At 45.5% G+C, this 18,378-nt stretch overlaps 1 protein-coding gene across 30 annotated transcripts in view; it reads right to left on the minus strand.

Annotated features, from left to right (window-relative positions):
- METTL21A (methyltransferase 21A, HSPA lysine) overlaps positions 1 to 16,800 on the minus strand; it is a 42,295-nt gene extending 25,495 nt beyond the window's left edge. For 3 of the 30 annotated variants that reach the window (XM_063695154.1, XM_063695166.1, XM_063695161.1), the window contains exons 1-3: positions 16,586 to 16,707; positions 15,136 to 15,311; positions 12,713 to 12,824 (exon numbers count right to left, since the gene is read on the minus strand). In XM_063695154.1, coding sequence (XP_063551224.1) covers positions 12,713 to 12,824; positions 15,136 to 15,282 — 259 coding nt within the window. In that variant the 5' untranslated portion in view covers positions 15,283 to 15,311; positions 16,586 to 16,707. Of the gene's footprint in view, positions 1 to 2,335; positions 4,347 to 11,536; positions 11,591 to 12,712; positions 12,825 to 15,135; positions 15,312 to 15,748; positions 15,929 to 15,968; positions 16,448 to 16,585 lie in introns of those variants that run through there. The other 27 variants (XM_063695155.1, XM_063695162.1, XM_063695145.1 and 24 more) reach the window with 26 other exon arrangements.
- Between the last annotated feature and the right edge of the window lie 1,578 nt (positions 16,801 to 18,378).

Below are 18,378 nucleotides of genomic sequence, written 5' to 3' on the forward strand. Positions count from 1 at the left end.
ATATAGTGATTTTTTTAAAGTACTTTAAAATTTTATTTTTGTTCATTTTTAAAGAATTGGCAGTAAATGCTTCCCATAAATAGCAATTAAATGGTATTATTATTGGAGGTGAATCTTTTGCATTATGGTAATTTTGTTATTCAGCATATGCCTTGATACTTTAATATCCCTTAGAATTTATTTCTCCCATACCTTCAGCAAGGAGAAATAAAGCACATAAATTAGGCATATGGTAACTCATCTGTAAAGGAATGTATATTTTTCATGAGTCAGTGTGAACTCCCTTTATGAACAGGGCACCATGTTACCACTTGAAATACAGAATATAAGGTCGGGCCTGGTGGCTCACACCTGTAATCCCTGCACTTTGGGAGGGCGAGGCAGGTAGATCACGAGGTCAAGAGTTCAAGACCAGCCTGGCCAATATAATTAAAACCCCATCTCTACTAAAAATACAAAAAATTAGCTGGGCATGGTGGCAGATGCCTGTAATCCCAGCTACTCAGGAGGCTGAGACAGAAGAATCGCCTGAACCCAGGAGGCAGAGGCTGCAGTGTGCCAAGATCACGCCACTGCACTCCACTCCACCCTGGGTAACAAGCAAAATTCCATCTCAAAAAAAAGAAAGAAAGAAAATGATATATGGATATATGCTATCATCCTTGCCTTCTAGGAGCATAAATTGTATTTGCTAAGATAAAACATTCCAAATAATGTTATTCTGCCCTGAGTTTGCAATCTAGTGTTCAGTTAACAGATAAAAGCATTTTGATCAACTACTATTTGAAGATGGTATCCAGGCCATCTACCATGAACTAAAGCAAGCTACCCTTTAAGTGATAATCTACTTCGAAAACAGCATTCTTTACAGTGGGGTTCCAAGAACCTGGTATCATACATACATTTTAACATAGCATCTTGGCAGCAGTATTTGGTATTAATTGGGGGAAAAATTAGTGATACCACTGGATTATTTAACTGCATAACTGTTTAAAGAAATTGGGCAATGTGAGTGAGAATCAAGACTTAGTAAAATAGGTTTGGATTAGGTTTCTATCTTTAACTTGAGAACAAAAGCACATTTAAAATGTACATTTATGGGATAAAATATGTAAGTAAAAAATAAGTCCCAACTTCACTGACATTGGTAGTGGACACTGTGGTGTGCTGCCCAGATACGCGCGCCCTCTCTCTACTCTCTCACACACACTCCACACCTGAAACACTCATTTCCCCAGCTTCCAGGAATGTTGGTGGCTGATGGCTCCCAACTGACTCCCTCTCCAATATTGTCTTCAGTCTCAGGTTATAACCCTTGTATCCACTAGTCCATGCAGGGTCATAAAGGACCATCACCCTGCCTCAATATGGCCTAACTGCAGGACCATCTCAACTCTAAAGAATTAGCTGAGGACTTCCCCGACTACATCCCAGCCCAATTTCTTCCTCTTTCCCAGTCTGTCTTCTTTCCAAGATCAGAATATTGATCTTGGAAAAAGCATTCCCATATGAACTTTTCACACCCTAATCTCAATCTTTGAGTCTATTTCCCCAAGGAACCTGACCTGCAACAACATTCTAAGTCCAAAGCCAAGAAAATCAATTGATTTTCACTTGGACAACCCAACTATTTCTGATGATTTTTTTTTTCTTGCCTGTGCTTCTAATTTGTAGGGCAAGGGAAAAAAGCTGCCTTCAAATTTTTCTGATTCTTAATGTTTTACGAAAACAGAAAACAACCCAATAACAGCTTACCTCATTTGGTAGATCACCCAGGGATATTATTGAAGCTCCCCACCTCTAACCCACCCTGCCCCATCCACGTTAACTTCCATCTCCAAAGTTAATGAATCTTAAAGAAACTGAACTCTGCCGGGCGCGGTGGCTCACGCCTGTAATCCCAGCACATTGGGAGGCTGAGACAGGTGGATCATGAGGAGATCGAGACCACCCTGGCTAACACGGTGAAACCCCATCTCTATTAAAAATACAAAAAATTAGCCGGACCGTGGTGGCAGGCACCTGTAGTTCCAGCTACTCAGGAGGCTGAGGCAGGAGAATGGCGTGAACACGGGAGGCGGAGCTTGCAGTGAGCTGAGATCGTGCCCCCGCACTCCAGCCTGGGTGACAGAGCGAATATGCATTCCCAATAACATACCTAAGTGGAACTGGCTTGTCATTATGGTGTTGGTGATACTGCCAGGCTTTATTTTGTTTTAAACAATCTTTCATATTCATGGTGCAGTACTGACATTTTATGGATTCAGTAAGCTATGGATATTTCCATTTCATGTGTATTAGAATTGTGTTGAACTGGTATATCACAGAATGCTCACAACTTTTAATCCATCTTTATTAAAGTGAAACTACTACTTCGATATATGCAGAAAACAACATATTGGATATTTTCACCTCTGGGATAAAGGTTCAAAAGGAAGAGAACGTCCTATGTTTAAGATTTTATAAAAGATATCTATCTCTAGTACCAAATACCATATTGAGATTATAATATTCTTGCAGTCTAAATTTAAACTATTGTTTAAACTTTTGCACTGTAAAAAGTTCATGTGTGTGTGTGAGATGTCAAAGTGTATCATAGATAATCCTAAAACAATATAACAATCATTTAACCCAAAGTCAATGCCCTTTAAATGGAATATATCTTTTTCATTATTTGGTTATGAAATATACAGAAGGTACTGGGGAAGCAACAATGGAAGAGGCAGAAGCATTCTTGGCCCTCAAGGAGCTTACACTCTACAGGGCAATACTAACATTGAATGAGCAATTACAAGCACAATACAAAAGGAGCTTATATGTGGGAAGCTAACCTCTCAAGCAGGGATGAGATTTAAAACTTTTAATGTCATCCTATGCGTTGTTAAGGAAGCAGGGAAAGCTTGGGAAAGAACTGCATTAAGACATTTGAGCAAGGGTAAAACAGAAGGGGAAAACCTCAGCTCTTGACTTGAAATAGAAAACCTATTCAAGATTTCAGGTGCTTTTTTTTTTTTTTTTGAGATGGAGTCTCGCTCTTGTCCCCCAGGCTGGAGTACAATGGTGCAATCTCAGCTCACTGCAACCTCTGCCTCCCAGGTTCAAGCGATTCTCCTGCCTCAGCCTCCTGAGTAGCTGGGATTACAGGCGCCTGACACCACGCCTGGCTAATTTTTGTATTTTTAGTAGAGATGGGGTTTCACCATGTTGGCCAGGCTGGTCTTGAACTCCTGACCTCAGGTGATCTGCCCGCCTCAGCCTCCCAAAGTGGTGGGATTACAGGCATGAGCCACCGCACCCGGCCAGATTTCAGGTGCTTTTTAAAAAGTAACTGAAATTTTATTTTTACTTAATTCCTTTATTTATATATATATATACCTGAAATTAAGGCAAAAAGCATATGAGACCCAAAAAAGCTCATATCCTACTCAACTAACTAAAAGTGTTTAGGACCTAAACAGGGCAAAAGATTTAAATGGCACTAACAGCTCAAGGAATGTATAGGTTAAACCTTTTGTTTTACATCCAGAAAATTAGAAAACTCGGCTAAACATTGTATATATCAGAAGGTTTTAAAAATAATTTGTAAGATTTAATCTTACCAAAGAAAGCTTACTCATTTAAAGACTTCTTTATACCGGCCCTTCATATCATCAGTGGAAACTGTTTATTAAAAGGGAGGAGTATGGGATACACAAATAGCATAAATCGAAATCTCACACTTAATCCTTTAATGTTAATTGCATTTCAGACTGAGTAAAGTCTGACTAAAAATCACAGCAATGGGACAAAGCACTGCTTTGTTTTAAAACTGCACATGTGCTTTCTCCCCTGAGAACCTCTGGCTTAGACTTTTTGTACAGTAAGACATTTCATTAAATATGGTTAGATTTGCAGTCTAAGACCTTAAGTGACACACTCAATGACAATATTCTTATAAATTATAGCCAATTATAAGTCCTCCTTCTGGTTTCTCTTCTGTGCTTCGTAAATATGTACATCTTTTTCAGGATCGTAGTGAACCTTTCTCACAGTAAATTGCCTCTCCAGCATTGCTAAGAAGTTGTTATCCCGTTCATAGCGAATTCGGCATGCTAAAAGAATCACAGAGTGATTGCTACAGAGATGTTCCAGCGTTTGAAGAAGATCTGTGAATGTTTCTTCTAAATATATGATATCAGCACCAAGTATCAGGTCAAATTCTCCAGGAGAAAAACTCCCCAAATTTTGTCCCCAAGTCAGCTCCTTAACAACAGTTTTGGGTTGGATATGAGGAGGTAAGTTGGCTTGAACGTTTGATTTAAGAAATTCTAATGCTACTTTTCGATCCGTGATAGTCACATGAGCACCTACAATGTGGAACAAAGAAAAAGTGATGTGTACATCAGTACAATTCTGTTAGGTAGAGAGGGGGTCAAGTTAAATGTAGAGTGTCTCTTAAATATTGCATCTGATATGCAGAATATCAATCACGCCTTTCATGGACAGCTGCAATAGAAAAATGACTCACAGCTCCTTTTGCATTAACTACTGGTAGAAGTGACTCTTGATTTGCCTCTATTGACATACCTGCTATTTGCTAAAATTGTGCCTATAAATTGCAGAATTGGCTGGGTGTGGTGGCTCATGCCTTTAATCCCAGCACTTTGGGAGGCCAAAGCGGGTGGATCACCTGAGGTCAGGAGTTGGAGACCAGCCTGGCCAACATGGCCAACTAAAAATACAAAATTAGCCAGGCATGGTGGTGGGCACCTGTAATCCCAGCTACTCGGGAGGCTGAGGCAGGGGAATCACTTAAACCTGGGAGGCAGAGGTTGCAGTGAGCTGAGATCTCGCCACTGCACTCCAGCCTGGGTGACAAGAGCAAAACTCCATCTCAAAAAAAAGTAGAATTAACCAGTGACACGGCTGATGCTTCTGAATTCTGCCAACAGAGCTGGCCCATACTTTATTCATTGGGTCATTATCTTTAAGTCAGTTGGCCGCAGGCTAAAATGGAATCCAAGAATGAAATATCTGGGAGCAGGCCAGGTATGGTGGCTCATGCCTGTAATCCCAGCACTTAGGGAGGCTGAGGTGGGAGAAGCCCTTGAGCCCAGGAGTTCAAGACCAGCCTGGGTAACACAGGAAGACTCCATCTCTACAAATAATTTTTTTTAATTAAGCACAGTGCACACCTGTAGTCTTAACTACTCAGGAGGCGGAGATGGGATATCATGTGAGTGTGGGAGATCGAGGCTGCAGTGAACTGTTATTGTGCCTGGGCAACAGAGCAACACCCAGTCTCAAAAAAAAAAATATCTGGGAGGAGACTATTATTGCAAAGATGACAAGATACCAAAAACAGAGAAAGGCTGTTTTGTAAGGTTACAGTTTAAAAAAGAATCATGGAAGAAATAAATTGGCTACTAAGAAATCCCAGTCCACTTCTCCTTAGGCTGTTACGAAGCAGCCAACTTACATGTTTTATGTATTTCTTGAAAAATTGTAAGCTTAAAAATTACTTAATTTTATTAATGTAGGTTAAAATGCTTGTTCTTAATGCTAAGTTTCTACACACAGTGTAGGGAAATCAAACTGTTTCTTATGGGTTGTTGACAAAAAGATCCTTTTTTTTGAACCAATGTGGGTAAGAGAAGACCTTAAGGTGGAGCAAGCACATAAGGTCAGGTCGGATCCACCTCATCTACGTTGTAGGAAAGATATAATATGTGTAGTACTCTTTACTTCTGACCCCAGAAATTCTGAAATTTAAAATTATGTTTCAATCTTTCATAAAATTCTTTCCATTTGCATCCTTCTTCAGTTTGTAATCTTCATAGGTAATCTTCCCACAGGATTCCAGACTAGTTGCAATAAGCACTATTTCAGTGGCAGCTGATACTCAGTGTTTCTTATCTTGACACATAAGTTAGGGCAGTAATTCAATTTGACATTTACAGTCCTAGTATGAGATACTGATGAAAATGCTCAAGTTGTTAGATTTTACAAGCCTGAACCTACCACTTTGACCATTCGTTGCTAGACAGTGTGTTGCCCAATGGATAGATTTCAATGACAGTTTTCATCTTTTCTGAAAATAAAAATTGCAGACAGCCAGGCCGAGTAGCTCAACCTGTAATCCAAGCACTTTGGGAGGTCGAGGCAGGAGCATCACTTGAGCCCAGAAGTTCAAGACCAGCCCTGACAACATAGAGAGATCCCATCTCCACAAAAAAATTAAAAAATTAGCCAGGCGTGGTGGCACTATTCAGTAGGCTGAGGTGGGAAGATCACTGGAGCCCAGGAGGTCAAGGCTGCACTTAAAAGAACAACTTTAGGCCAGGCGTGGTGGCTCATGCCTGTAATCCCAGCACTTTGGGAGGCCGAGGCAGGTGGATCATGAGGTCAAGAGATCGAGACTATCCTAGCCAACATGGTGAAACCCCGTCTCTACTAAAACTACAAAAATTAGCTGGGCATGGTGGCACGTGCCTGTAGTCCCAGCTACTCAGGAGGCTGAGGCAGGAAAATTGCTTGAACCTAGGAGGTGGAGGTTGCAGTGAGCCGAGATCATACCACTGCACTCCAGCCTGGCAACAGAGTGAGACTCTGTCTAAAAAAAAAAAAAGAAAAGAAAAAGAAAAAGAAAAGAACAACTTTAACTTACCACTTAAAGAACAAGTATTTTCACTTACATTACTGTCATACAATTCAGTAATTTTTCAGTGATTATATATGTATTACATAAACACATATAGATTGGCTGCTTCATAACAGCCTAAGGAGAGGTGGACTGGGATTTCTTAATAGCCAATGTCTCTCTTCTATGATTGTTTTTTTTTCCCCAAACATACAGAGAGGGTTTTGCCATGTTGTCCAGGCTGGCCTCCAACCCCTGGGCTCAAGCAATCCACCCGTCTTGGCCTCCCAAAGTGCTGGGATTACAGGCATGAGCTACTGTACTCAGCCCTATTATTCTTTTTTAAAATTTTAACCTCACAAAACAGGCTTTCCCTATTTTTGGTATTTTGTCATGTGAGCAATGAGCCATGGTCATGCCACTGCACTCCAGCCTGGGCAACAGAGCGAGACCCTATCTCTTTTAAAAAAAAAAAAGAAAAAATGCAGACAGCCTTTTCCAAGGTTTGAGTTAGAACTGTATCTCTGAATTTCTTAACAGTACACAGAGCACTCTGCAGGCAATATTGGAGTGACTGAGTCATCTGCACATCACCTCAGTATTCATTTTACCAGCTCATAGATAAAGGCCTTCTCTAATGCCTGTCCCAGGCATTTCAAAGGCTACTTCTAACCTGGTAGGTATTCCAGAAGTCTGAATAGGATCTTAACGTCAGTTGACCACCCCCTGTAATTCCACACATATCTGAATGACTACCATCAGCCATGTAACAGAAACCTCTCCACTCATACAACTTACATTCAAGTGAGAGATAGGCAGTAAGATGTTTTTTAAAAAAACAGAATATCCGGCTGGGTGCGGTGACTCATGCCTGTAATCTCAGCACTTTGGGAGGCCAAGGCGGGTGGATCACCTGAGGTCAGGAGTTCGAGACCAGCCTGGCCAACATGGTGAAACCCTGTCTCTACTAAAATTACAAAAAATTAGCCAGGCGTGGTGGCAGGCGCCTGTAATCCCAGCTACTCAAGAGGCTGAGGCTGGAGAATCGCTTGAACCCGGGAGACAGAGGTTGCAGTGAAGATCGCCCCACTGCACTCCAGCCTGGGCGACAAGAGTAAAACTCCCATCTCAAAAGAAAAAATACAGTGAAACCCAGCAGCAGCATTTCCTTCAGCCCCACTCAGCCACAGAGGCACAGACCAGGGACAGTGGAAGGCTGCAGTTAACCTGGCTTGTTTTGAAGCAAAGAAAGGCAGGGAGTCGGTGTCAACCGTACATGAAGATGGTGATAAAATGACTGCCTGTGAGATTTATGCTGGGTAAGGAGGGTGAGACAGTATTTAGTTCAGAAAAGACTAGTGGAGACTGACCCAATAGGACAACACAGTATGCTGTCCATTAGTAATGGGAAGAGAATGTATAAACATGTGTCATCACTTTTCGTTTTAGTTTTATAACACCTTATTTATGCAAACATTCGAGCACATACTATGTGCTAGAGATACAAAGATGAGGAAGAAAGTCCTTACCCACAGCTCAAAAGTCTCATGTGGGAGAGACACATAAACACAGTTGTGATGCAGTGTGGGAAGAAAAATAATAGAAACATGAGTGTGTGCAGGAATCATGAGGTCACAAAGGAGAAATTCTTCAAGAGGAGCAGAGGTCAAAGAAAAATGCCCAAAGGAAGGGAAATCTGAGCTTACGCTTAAAAGATGAGGCATGAACCAAGGAAAAGGTGTGAAGAAAGGGCATCCAAGGCAGATGGGACAGGCCAGAGCAGGATGTGTGTCCCAGGAACTTCATGCACTCCAATCTTGCTGAGAAAAAGTGAGGCTGAAGAGTCAGGCAGGATGCGATAACAAAGCCTTACTAAGACGCCTGGGATTTAGCCTGCAGGCAGGCAGTGGGAAGGCAAACAAGTGTTCAAGCACAGGTCATGCCATCAATTTTGCATTTTAGATGGGCCACTCTGACAGCTATTGAGAAAATAGGTTTAAAAAGACGAAACAGAGGCAGATAGGCCAGGTGGAAGAGTGATGTGATCATGCAGGCAGGTGACAGATGATGAGAGCTCAAGCCAGGCAGTGGGAGTGGACAGAGAGAGACAGATCCAGGAAATAGTTAAAAGACGGAATCAGTGGGACTCCAAGGGGTAGGGGAGGTAGACGGGGAGTCAAGGAGTTGGGTGGGGGCGGTGACTACTTAGAAGGCGATGCCAACTCAGAATAAAGGAGGAAGAACAAGTTTAGAAAGAAAAGAGTTTGGCTTTAAACAGATACCATTTGAGGTGCTGGGAAATAGCCAGGTATAGATATCCAGCTTTCAGTTAAACACACAAGCCATAAGTTCAGCTGAGATTTGCACTCGAATTACAGGAAAATCAAAGACAGTATCTTCCTGAGCATTATATTTCAAGACAGTGGTCCCCAGGCTTGGCTGGGCAACAAATCACATGGGAAACTGTTAAAATTCAGATTCCCTGACCCCACCCCAATTTACAGCATCCTCCTATCTTCAAGATGGGGTGTTTTTATTCTATGGATACAGCAGTTCCCTCTTATCTGCAAGGGATACGTTCCAAGACCCCCAGTGGATGCCTGAAACCACAGATAGTAACAAACCCTGTATATAAGATGCTTTTTCCAATATGTATATACCTATGGTAAAGTTTAATTTCTACATTAGGCACAGTAAGAGATAAACAATAAATAATTAAACAAGATAATTATAACAATATACCATAATAAAAGTTATGGGTGGATCACAAGGTCAGGAGTTCAAGACCAGCCTGGCCAAAATGGTGAAACCCCATCTCTGTTAAAAATACAAAAAAAATTAGCCTGGTGCAGAGGCAGGTGCCTGTAATCCCAGCTACTCAATGGGCTGAGGCAGGAGAATCGTTAGAACCCGGAGGCGGGGGCAGAGATTGAAGTGAGCCGAGATCGCACCACTGCACTCCAGCCTGGGTGACAGAGTGAGACTCCATCTCAAAAACAACAACAACAAAAGGTATGTGAATGTGGTCTCTCTCTCTCTCTAAAAAATATCGTATCATACTCTAGTCACCTGTTTTCAGACCAAGGCTGACAGTGGGTAACTGAAGCCAGGAAAAGCGATCACAGGTGAGGGGGGACTGCTACAGTTCCAAGTACCATAAGACCAGGGAGATTTTCAAACTAAGAACGAGGGTTTGAGAGTCAGATTGGATTCAAATTCTAAGTACAATCCATTAGCTTTGTGACCTCAGGCAAGTTACTTACCCTCCAAGAAGCCTCCCTTTCACCACTGGAAGGGCGCTATAAGTAGGTAAGGCCTACTAACCATGCAGGGTGACTGTGAGAATGAAAGGGTGTAATGCACAGTCCTCAGAATACAGGAACTACTCAGGAATTAGCAGCTGGTTTTTAACAGGAAAGTCTCATCACCCTATATTAATATCTACATAGCACCGCTTTTTTTTTTTTTTTTTTTTAAATCTTCTTTCTTTACCTCTACCCACTAAACTCAGAACGTAAGCTTCCGGAGACACCTGCCAGCCTGTTTACTGCCCCATCCACAGTGGACCGCCAGGCTTCTGGTGGGTTCTCCCCAAATTCAGGAATAAATGACTAAGGTTACAAAAAGAGAATATACTTTAAAAAGAATAATAATTAATCTCTTCCTGACATTTCAAAATCACTACCTGTTCTAGTACTCACTGATTCTATTTTGAAGAGACTAACATTTTCTTACCCTCAGGCTCCAACAGCAAAACTTCTCCAACCTAACACTTTGTAGCAACTACAAATAGTGAGTATGAAAATCATACAGTAGCAGAGAAATGCTTATGACATAATGTGAAAACATCATTTGTATAGGTGTGTGTATACACATACACAAAACACACATATGCAGACATATATATTTACATATATATAATCATAATTACAACTATGATTAAAAATAGAGATGGAGAGAAACAAAACATACCAAAATGCTAATGGTAACTCTGTGGTGGTATCTGAAATATCTTATTCTGACTTTCCCAACCCCAGAGAACCAGATTGCTAGATCAGAAAAAGCAGTACTCAGAGAGTAATCAACACTCGTGGAGCACTTCCTTTGTGTCACTCAATGAGCCAGCAGATGTTATACATGCAATCTCATTGGTTCCTCACTGTGGAGTAAATATTACTATTATGCACAATGTACAGATGGGGTAATCAATGTTTAAAGGTTAAGCAACTTGCCCAAGATCACACGACTAGTAAGAATGAAAAGAAATGTCAAAACCAAGTATAACTAAGCCTATGCACTTTGCTACACTGACATGTCTATACACCAGCCAAGAAAGTTTTGCATGAAGCCCTGGTTCTCAGGAGGAAACAGAAGAAACCTCATTTCCCCTTATAGTAACTCTTATATCAGCAGAGAGAGAAGTTGGTGTTACAGAAAAAAATAAAACAGGCCAGGCACGGTGGCTCACTCCTGTAATCCCAGCACTTTGGGAGGCCAAGGTGGGCAGATCACCTGAGGTCAGGAGTTCGAGACCAGCCTGGCCAACATGGTAAAACCCCATCTCTACCAAAAATAAAAAATTAGCTGGGCGTGGTGGCACATGCCTGTAGTCCCAGCTACTAGGGAAACTAAGGCAGGAGAATTGCTTGAACCCGGGAGGCGGAGGTTGCAGTGAGCCGAGATCATGCCACTGCACTCCAGCCTGGGCAACAGAGTGAGACTCCATCTCAAAAAATAAATAAATAAAATAAAATAAAATAAAACAACTAACTGTGTCTAACAAGCCTGGTTTTGAGTCCCAGATCTCCAGTGATCAGGACTTCAGAAAGTAGCTTCATCTCCCAGAATCCCAGCTTTGTTTCAAAAATGAAAATTAAAAATAATACCTAACATACACGGGAATGTTCTAAGGCTCACCTGAAAAGAATAAAAGGCAGTGTACCAGCAAGGGCTTCATCGATGACTTAAGTGCTGTGGTTGAAGACGGACGGAAACCTCTGTCAATTTACACAGACTTTTAACCACCACCCCTGCCCATGCTCCCTGTTGAATTTTGGAAAGCAACAGCTAAGCAGAAAAAGAAATAGTGAAAAAGTATTGGGTTTCTGGAAAACAGGCAGAACAAAAGAGGGGCTTTAGCTGGTCCTCAAATATCTGTAGATAATGCGATGGGTTTAGAATACTCTGGAATCCTGGATCCTTCCTACCCAAGTGTGGTCTGAGAACCAGCAGTGTCGGCATCACTACTGACATTTCTACTGCTTGTTAGAAATGCAGGTTCCCAGGCCCCGGTCCAGCCCTGCTAAATCAGAATCTGCATTTTAACAAGAGCACCAGGTGACAATATGGAAGTGATAAACATTATACATTGTATCTTGAAAGCTGGTCTACCCTTATGGTTAGATAGCTTGAACTATGTATGTCAGAAGTTATAGAAATGAGTCAATAGTCAATAATAAAAATAACAATGAAGCCTAAAAATGCTTTAGCTCCAAGCCTCAATTAATGTGTGTATACCAAATTTTAAAATGACAAACTTTGATATCAAGTCAGAACTGTATACTGTTCATACAATTTTAAAAATAAGAAGTCAGTACAAACTATAGTGGGGGCTAGCCCTCCCTACAAGAGAAAAACCAGCAAAGTTTCCTCAGCAATGAAGAAAAGACTATCTGCTCTATCTCCCTCACAGGGTTAAATCAGATAGTGTATGGGAAAGAAAGCCCCTGAATGTGAAAAAAACTCTATACATGGGTAAGATTATTCTCCTTGAATCAACTCACTTTAAGATCGTATTATTTGGCATCACAGAATTGAAGGAGGCAGAGCAATCTCCCATGGGAAGTATAAATAACAGAGTGTGTGTCTGTGTGTGTGTGAGAGAGAGAGAGAGAGACAGAAATTAGAGAGAGAAATTAGCCCGTTAGCCTCACTGGAGTTAAGAGCCCCAGCAGTTGGCCCACAACTCATAAGTATAAGCAAAAGATAATAACCCAGTAAGGGGAAAACCCACAAAGGGTTTTGCGCTAAGAAAACAGCAAATGCACCTCTCAATGAGTTCTGCTCACTAAGGAGTCAATGCATGACACTCACCCAGCAGGGCAGCCACTATGCCCACCAGCCCCGTGCCAGCACCCAGCTCCACAGCAGAGCGGCCCCTGAGCTCCACAGCTCCCATCTCCAGATACGTGGAAAGAACGATGGCCTGAGTGAAAACACAGTGTGATGACGATTAAGGTCAACATGTGCTTGAGTAGCTGCAGGGTTTCAGGTCAGCTACACACACCCCTCTCCCACTTTGAGGTTCAATTCCCAGCTTAACAACACACACAGGAACTTAGCTGGTGCAGCAAGGTAACCTCCCCCTTAGAGCAAGCACAGGGTCCCACAGCAGTGCCCAGAGACGATGCCCACACTAAATGGGGTCCTGCTGGATCTGGAAAGCTTAATTTTTTTTTTTTTTTTTTTGAGATGGAGTCTCAGTCCATCTGTCACCCAGGCTGGAGTGCAGTGGCACAATCTCAGCTCACTGCAACCTCCACCTCCCAAGCTCAAGCGATTCTCCCACCTCAGCACCCCCAGTAACTGGGACACAGGCGTGCACCACCACACCCAGCTAATTTTTGTAGTTTTTTTGGTAGAGATGGGGTTTTGCCATGTTGGCCAAGCTGGTCTTGAACTCCTGAGCTCCTGCCTCAGCTTCCCAAAGTGCTAGGATTATAGGCGTGAGATATCACACCCAGCCTGGAAAGCATAACTTTTTACTGTGTCACAGCACTTTTATGCTTGAAGTTTACACAACTATTCTGCAAGAACTGACATGAACAATTTCTATGATTTTGTTTAAGGGAATGCCCAGTTCCTAAACCAAACTCAGGTCAGCAAAGCCACAACTTCACCCATAGGGAAAAAGCAACACATTGCCCAAGGGTCTCTGAACTGCGTCACTGACGGTCATCGCCCCACAGGGGCCCTCACCATACGTTTTGGGCATCAGAAGGTAAGTTTTGGCCAAAGTTTTGGATACCTGATGTGTGGTTTTAACATTTGTTTATGACCCTACAGAAAGAAGTGTATAAAGCTAACATAACTTGTTACAATAATTTATTTCTCACAGCCGCATACTGTGAGTATAATTGGCAATTCCTCTTCTTGGTGAGCATTTACGAGTCTTCCCATTCCTCGTTATTATTATTTTTTTTTTTTGAGATGTAGTCTCACCTGTCACCCAGGATGTAGTGCAGTGGTGCAATCCCAGCTCCCTGCAACCTCTGCCTCCCAGGTTCAAGCGATTCTCCTGCCTCAGCCTTCCGAGTAGCTAGGACTACAGGTGTGCGCCACCACGGCTAATTTTTGTATTTTCAGTAGAGATGGAGTTTCGCCATGTTGGCTAGGCTGGTTTCGAACTCCTGACTTCAAGTGGTCCGCCCACCTCGGCCTCCCAAACTGCTGGGATTACAGGTGTGAGCCACCACACCAGGCCTATATCTTTATTATTACCAGAGTAACTTTCATATAGTTACCTGGACTAGATTCCTAGAAGTGGTATTACTACATTAGAATATATTGAGATTTTTATTCCTACGTGTTTAACATCCCTAACAATGTTAAAACTGTCAAACTGTATTTATGCCAATCATGCATTCAACATTAATTGAGTTCCCACTGAGTCCTAGGTGTGGGGCTAGATCCTGAGGGCTCAAGTCAGAACAGGGCTGGGAAAGGAAGAAGTTAAAAAGCAGTTACAATTTTTTAACAATTACAACTATGGAAAACTTAAAGAAAACACATAATCTCCATTTTGGGCTCTGCCACTTTACAATACTCTGTGAAATAAAGAGACTAACTCGGCTGGGCGCTGTGGCTCACGCCTGTAATCCCAGCACTTTGGGAGGCTGAGGCAGGTGGATCACTTGAGGTCAGGAGTTCCAGATCAGCCCGGCCAACATGTCAAAACCCCATCTCTACCAAAAAATACAAAAATTAACCAGGTGTGGTGGCGTGCACCTGTAGCCCCAGCTACTCCAGAGGCTGAGGTGGGAGAATCACTTGAACCCAGGAAGCGGAGGCTGCAGTGAGCCAGGATCGCGCCACTGCACTCCAGCCTGGGCAACAGAACGAGACTATGTCTCAAAAAAAAAAAAAAAAAAAAGACTAACTCGTGTCCAAAGCAGTTGGGGGCTTTCCTTCCTATCCTCTCCGGCAAGTCATTAACTTTCCTCAGCTTTCATTTACGCCTTTAAAATGTAATCTATGTGGAGGAACAAGAGGAGTGACTAAGGGATACGGGTTTGAGAGTGGCAGTGATAGTAAAACTTTTAAAATTGAAGCGGTAATAGTTGCACTACTCTGTGAATATACTGTATTTTTAAAACCGCACTGAATTGTGCACTTTAAATAGGTAAAGTGTATGCTATGTGAATTATATCTCAATAAAGCTGTTCTAAAAAAAATTAAAAATAAAAGCCAGTCTTGCAAGTGTGGACGTTTTCAGAGGTCCCCCAGGGCTTACTTACCGCATCCCAAACCACCGCTGCGACTCCCAGGTGTCTCCAGTCCTGCCGGATCTGGATCGTGTGGTTTGCAAAGGAAAAAGTTGCAAGAGGCTTGTGGAATTTCTGCAACCCAAATTCCGTGGTCTCCTCATAGGGCACGAGGGCCATTCCGCCTGCACCCCGCCCTCTGCTCAGACCTGCCGTGCAAAAGAATCCTGGGTGACGCTCTGGCCAAAAGATACATTATCTGTTCTTAACTAACTCCAAATGCTTTTACGGTCGTTTACAAGTTCAAACGAAAAAAAGAAACAGGTGGAGGAAGCCTTTGTCCAATTTCTTTTGCATGGCTCTTCCGAATCTGAGTGAGATTTGGCTCGGAATTTGTGTCAACGGATGTGTTTGGGGAAGAAGAAAAAAAAAGCCCAGAACATTCCAACCTCCGCAGAATACCCTATACACTGCACTGCTACCACTCCGTGAATTCAGAACTACACAAGCGGCGGAAGCGGCGGTGATCGCCCAAGGCCCCAAAGCAGCGCGGAAAGCAGCGCTTCCAACCCAGACCCGGGCGCCCGGACTGCAGCTGCAGCCAGCCGGGCGGCCCGGGTTCTTTCGCTACGGTTTCGCTACCCACCTCCCCTCCTCCATCGGCTGCTTCAATAGTGATAACAATGGGACAGAACCTGCCCTTAGACTGGGTGTTAGCGGTTTGATAAACCAGAAATACATGGTCGCCGCAGTTCCGTCTCCCCGACCCTGGAAGTGAGCGACACTGGGGGCCTCCAAGCGGCTCGCGGGGACAGCGGGGACTCGGAGGCCTCCCCGAACTCCCCCTATAGCTGCCCCCCACTCACCCCTCTCCCGGGACGACCAGTGCGCCCTTCCTACCCGGGGGCCCCGGAGCTGCGGCAACCCTCCAGGGGTGAGAGGGAGACCAGGCGAGGGGGGGGTCACAGGGCCTCTTAGGATCCCCAGACCATACGGGGCGCCGTGAGCTGCTCGGCGGAGCACCCAGGGCTCGTCTAGGCCGGGCTGAGGCGCCGCCACGCCGGTACTTACGGCCCGGGAGGCGGTCCCGCGTGGAGCGCGCGCTCCGCTTTCCCCGCCCCGGGCTGGCTGCGAAAACCGCCAGCCTTAAAGAGCCCGCGACGCGGGGGCGGGCGGCCCCGGCCCGGAGCCACGCATTTCCGGTGTCCCGGCACCCAGCCTCCGGCAGGTGCCTCCAGAGCTCACGGCGAGGGCGGGGCCGGGCCGTGGCGCGGTGGAGGAGTGACGTTGCGGGAGGGGGGACTGGGGCTTTCCCTCGTGCGTCCCCAAGGTACACGGACGACTTAATCCGTTTCCCCCGCCGCCGAGGGAGGCGCTGTGGGGGCGGGAGCAAGAGTGAGATCGGGGTGCCGAACTGCCGCGGGCGCACAGGGAGAGCATGGGGTGCCCCGGGCTCTCCTAGCGGGAGAGAAAAGCCACCCACCTGGCGCTGAATGTGCCTCTCGACCTTTTCTATCATGTGCTCCGCCGCTCTCTGCCTCTGACTTTGTCGCTTGCGCGTTGTGCCTGTTTTTTAAAGGTGGCGCGTTAGCGGATGATGGAGACAGCTCGCTCCGAAGAAGGCATGGTCACTCTCTTCCCCGCGTCTCCACAGTGGGGTCAGAAGCGGCGTAATAGCCCGCTTGGCGGCAGTCGAGTGGAAAAGTCACAAAACCCTTTTCAACTAAAGCACAGTGGGGGAAGTGAACACGTGGCGCCCGAGTCCAAGTTTTTAAAGTGGGGCGGGGGGCGGCGGGCTCTGGCTGCAGTCGGAAGCGCGGAGCTCTGGGCGTGCGCTCGGCTCCAGCCCCGGCCCCAGGCGGCGCTGCAGACTCCAGTGCCCCAGTCTCCCTCCTCCCGATGCCAAGACGCACCTGCCCGTGAGGACCCACGCTGGACGTGGAAGGTGCCGAGGGCCTGGTACCCTGGCCGCAGGCCCTGGCAGAGCGCGCGGCTGGAGTGGGTCCGTTGAGTGGGACCGTGCGGGGACCGGCATCCTCCCGGGGCAGGCTTCTTTTTCCTCCTGGGCCCCCTCGCCCCACACCGCCCGCTGCGCTCGCTGCGCTCTCAGCGCGGCTGCACGTTAGAACCAGCTGGGGTAAACCTCCCTTACCAGTCCCCCGCCCCAAGAGCCGGCCATGGGAGGGGGCCCGAGCGCTGATTTTTTGGTTGGGTTTTTGCTTTTGTTTTTGTTTCGGTTTTTTTTGAGACGGAGTCTCTCTCTGTCGCCCAGGCTGGAATGCAAGGGCGCGAACTCGGCTCACTGCAGTCTCCGCCTTCCGGGTTCAAGCGATTCTCCTGCCTCATTCTCCCGTGTAGCTAGGATTACAGGCCTGCGCCAGCAAGCCAGCTAATTTTTGTGGGATTTTGTTTGTTTGTTTGTTTGTTTGAGACGGAGTCTTGCTCTGTCGCCAGGCTGGAGTGCAGTGGCGCGATCTCGGCTCACTGCAGCCTCCACCTCCCGGGTTCAAGCAGTTCTCCTGCCTCAGCCTCCAAAGTAGCTGGAATTACAGGCGCCCGCCGCCACACCCGGCTTTTTTTGTGTTTTTAGTAGAGACGGGGTTTCACCATGTTGGCCAGGCTGGCCTCGAACTCCTGATCTCCAGTGATCCGCTCATCTCAGCCTCCCAAAATGCGGGATTACAGGTGTGAACCACTGCCACCTCCCCCACCCCTACCGCCCGAGCGCTGATTTTTATTATTATTATTATTATTCAGAGTTTCGCTCTTGTCACCCAGAGTGGAGTGCAATGGCATGATCTCGGCTCACTGCAACCTCCGCCTCCCAGGTTCAAGGGATTCTCCTGCCTCAGCCTCCAAGTAGCTTAGATTAAGGGGCCCACCACCACGACTGGCTAATTTTTGTATTTTTAGTAGAGACGGGGGTTTCACCACGTTGGCCAGACTGGTCTCGAACTCATGACTAAAGGTGATCCACCCGCCTCGGCCTCGCAATGTGCTGGGACCACAGGCATGAGCCACCGCGCCCGGCAAGCGCTGATATTTTTAAGAGCTCCCGGGGGCCCCCCCCCCCCCCCCCAGCCTGCTTCCCGCGGTGGGAGCCTGGCGGGGGCCTGAACCTCCCTCTCCTGGCCTCTTCCGTCCTGTAGGCGGCGTCCCCGGCCTCCAGATTAATCTTCCATCGGAAGGTGGGGCCTGCGGCTTCGAGGGTAACTTCAGGGAACTTGGAAGACCACCAGTGAGGGTCTTTTACCTCCTTTTTCGTTTTCTTTTTTG

This window comes from Gorilla gorilla, chromosome 11, assembly GCF_029281585.2.
Source record: "Gorilla gorilla gorilla isolate KB3781 chromosome 11, NHGRI_mGorGor1-v2.1_pri, whole genome shotgun sequence".
Taxonomy (NCBI): domain Eukaryota; kingdom Metazoa; phylum Chordata; class Mammalia; order Primates; family Hominidae; genus Gorilla; species Gorilla gorilla.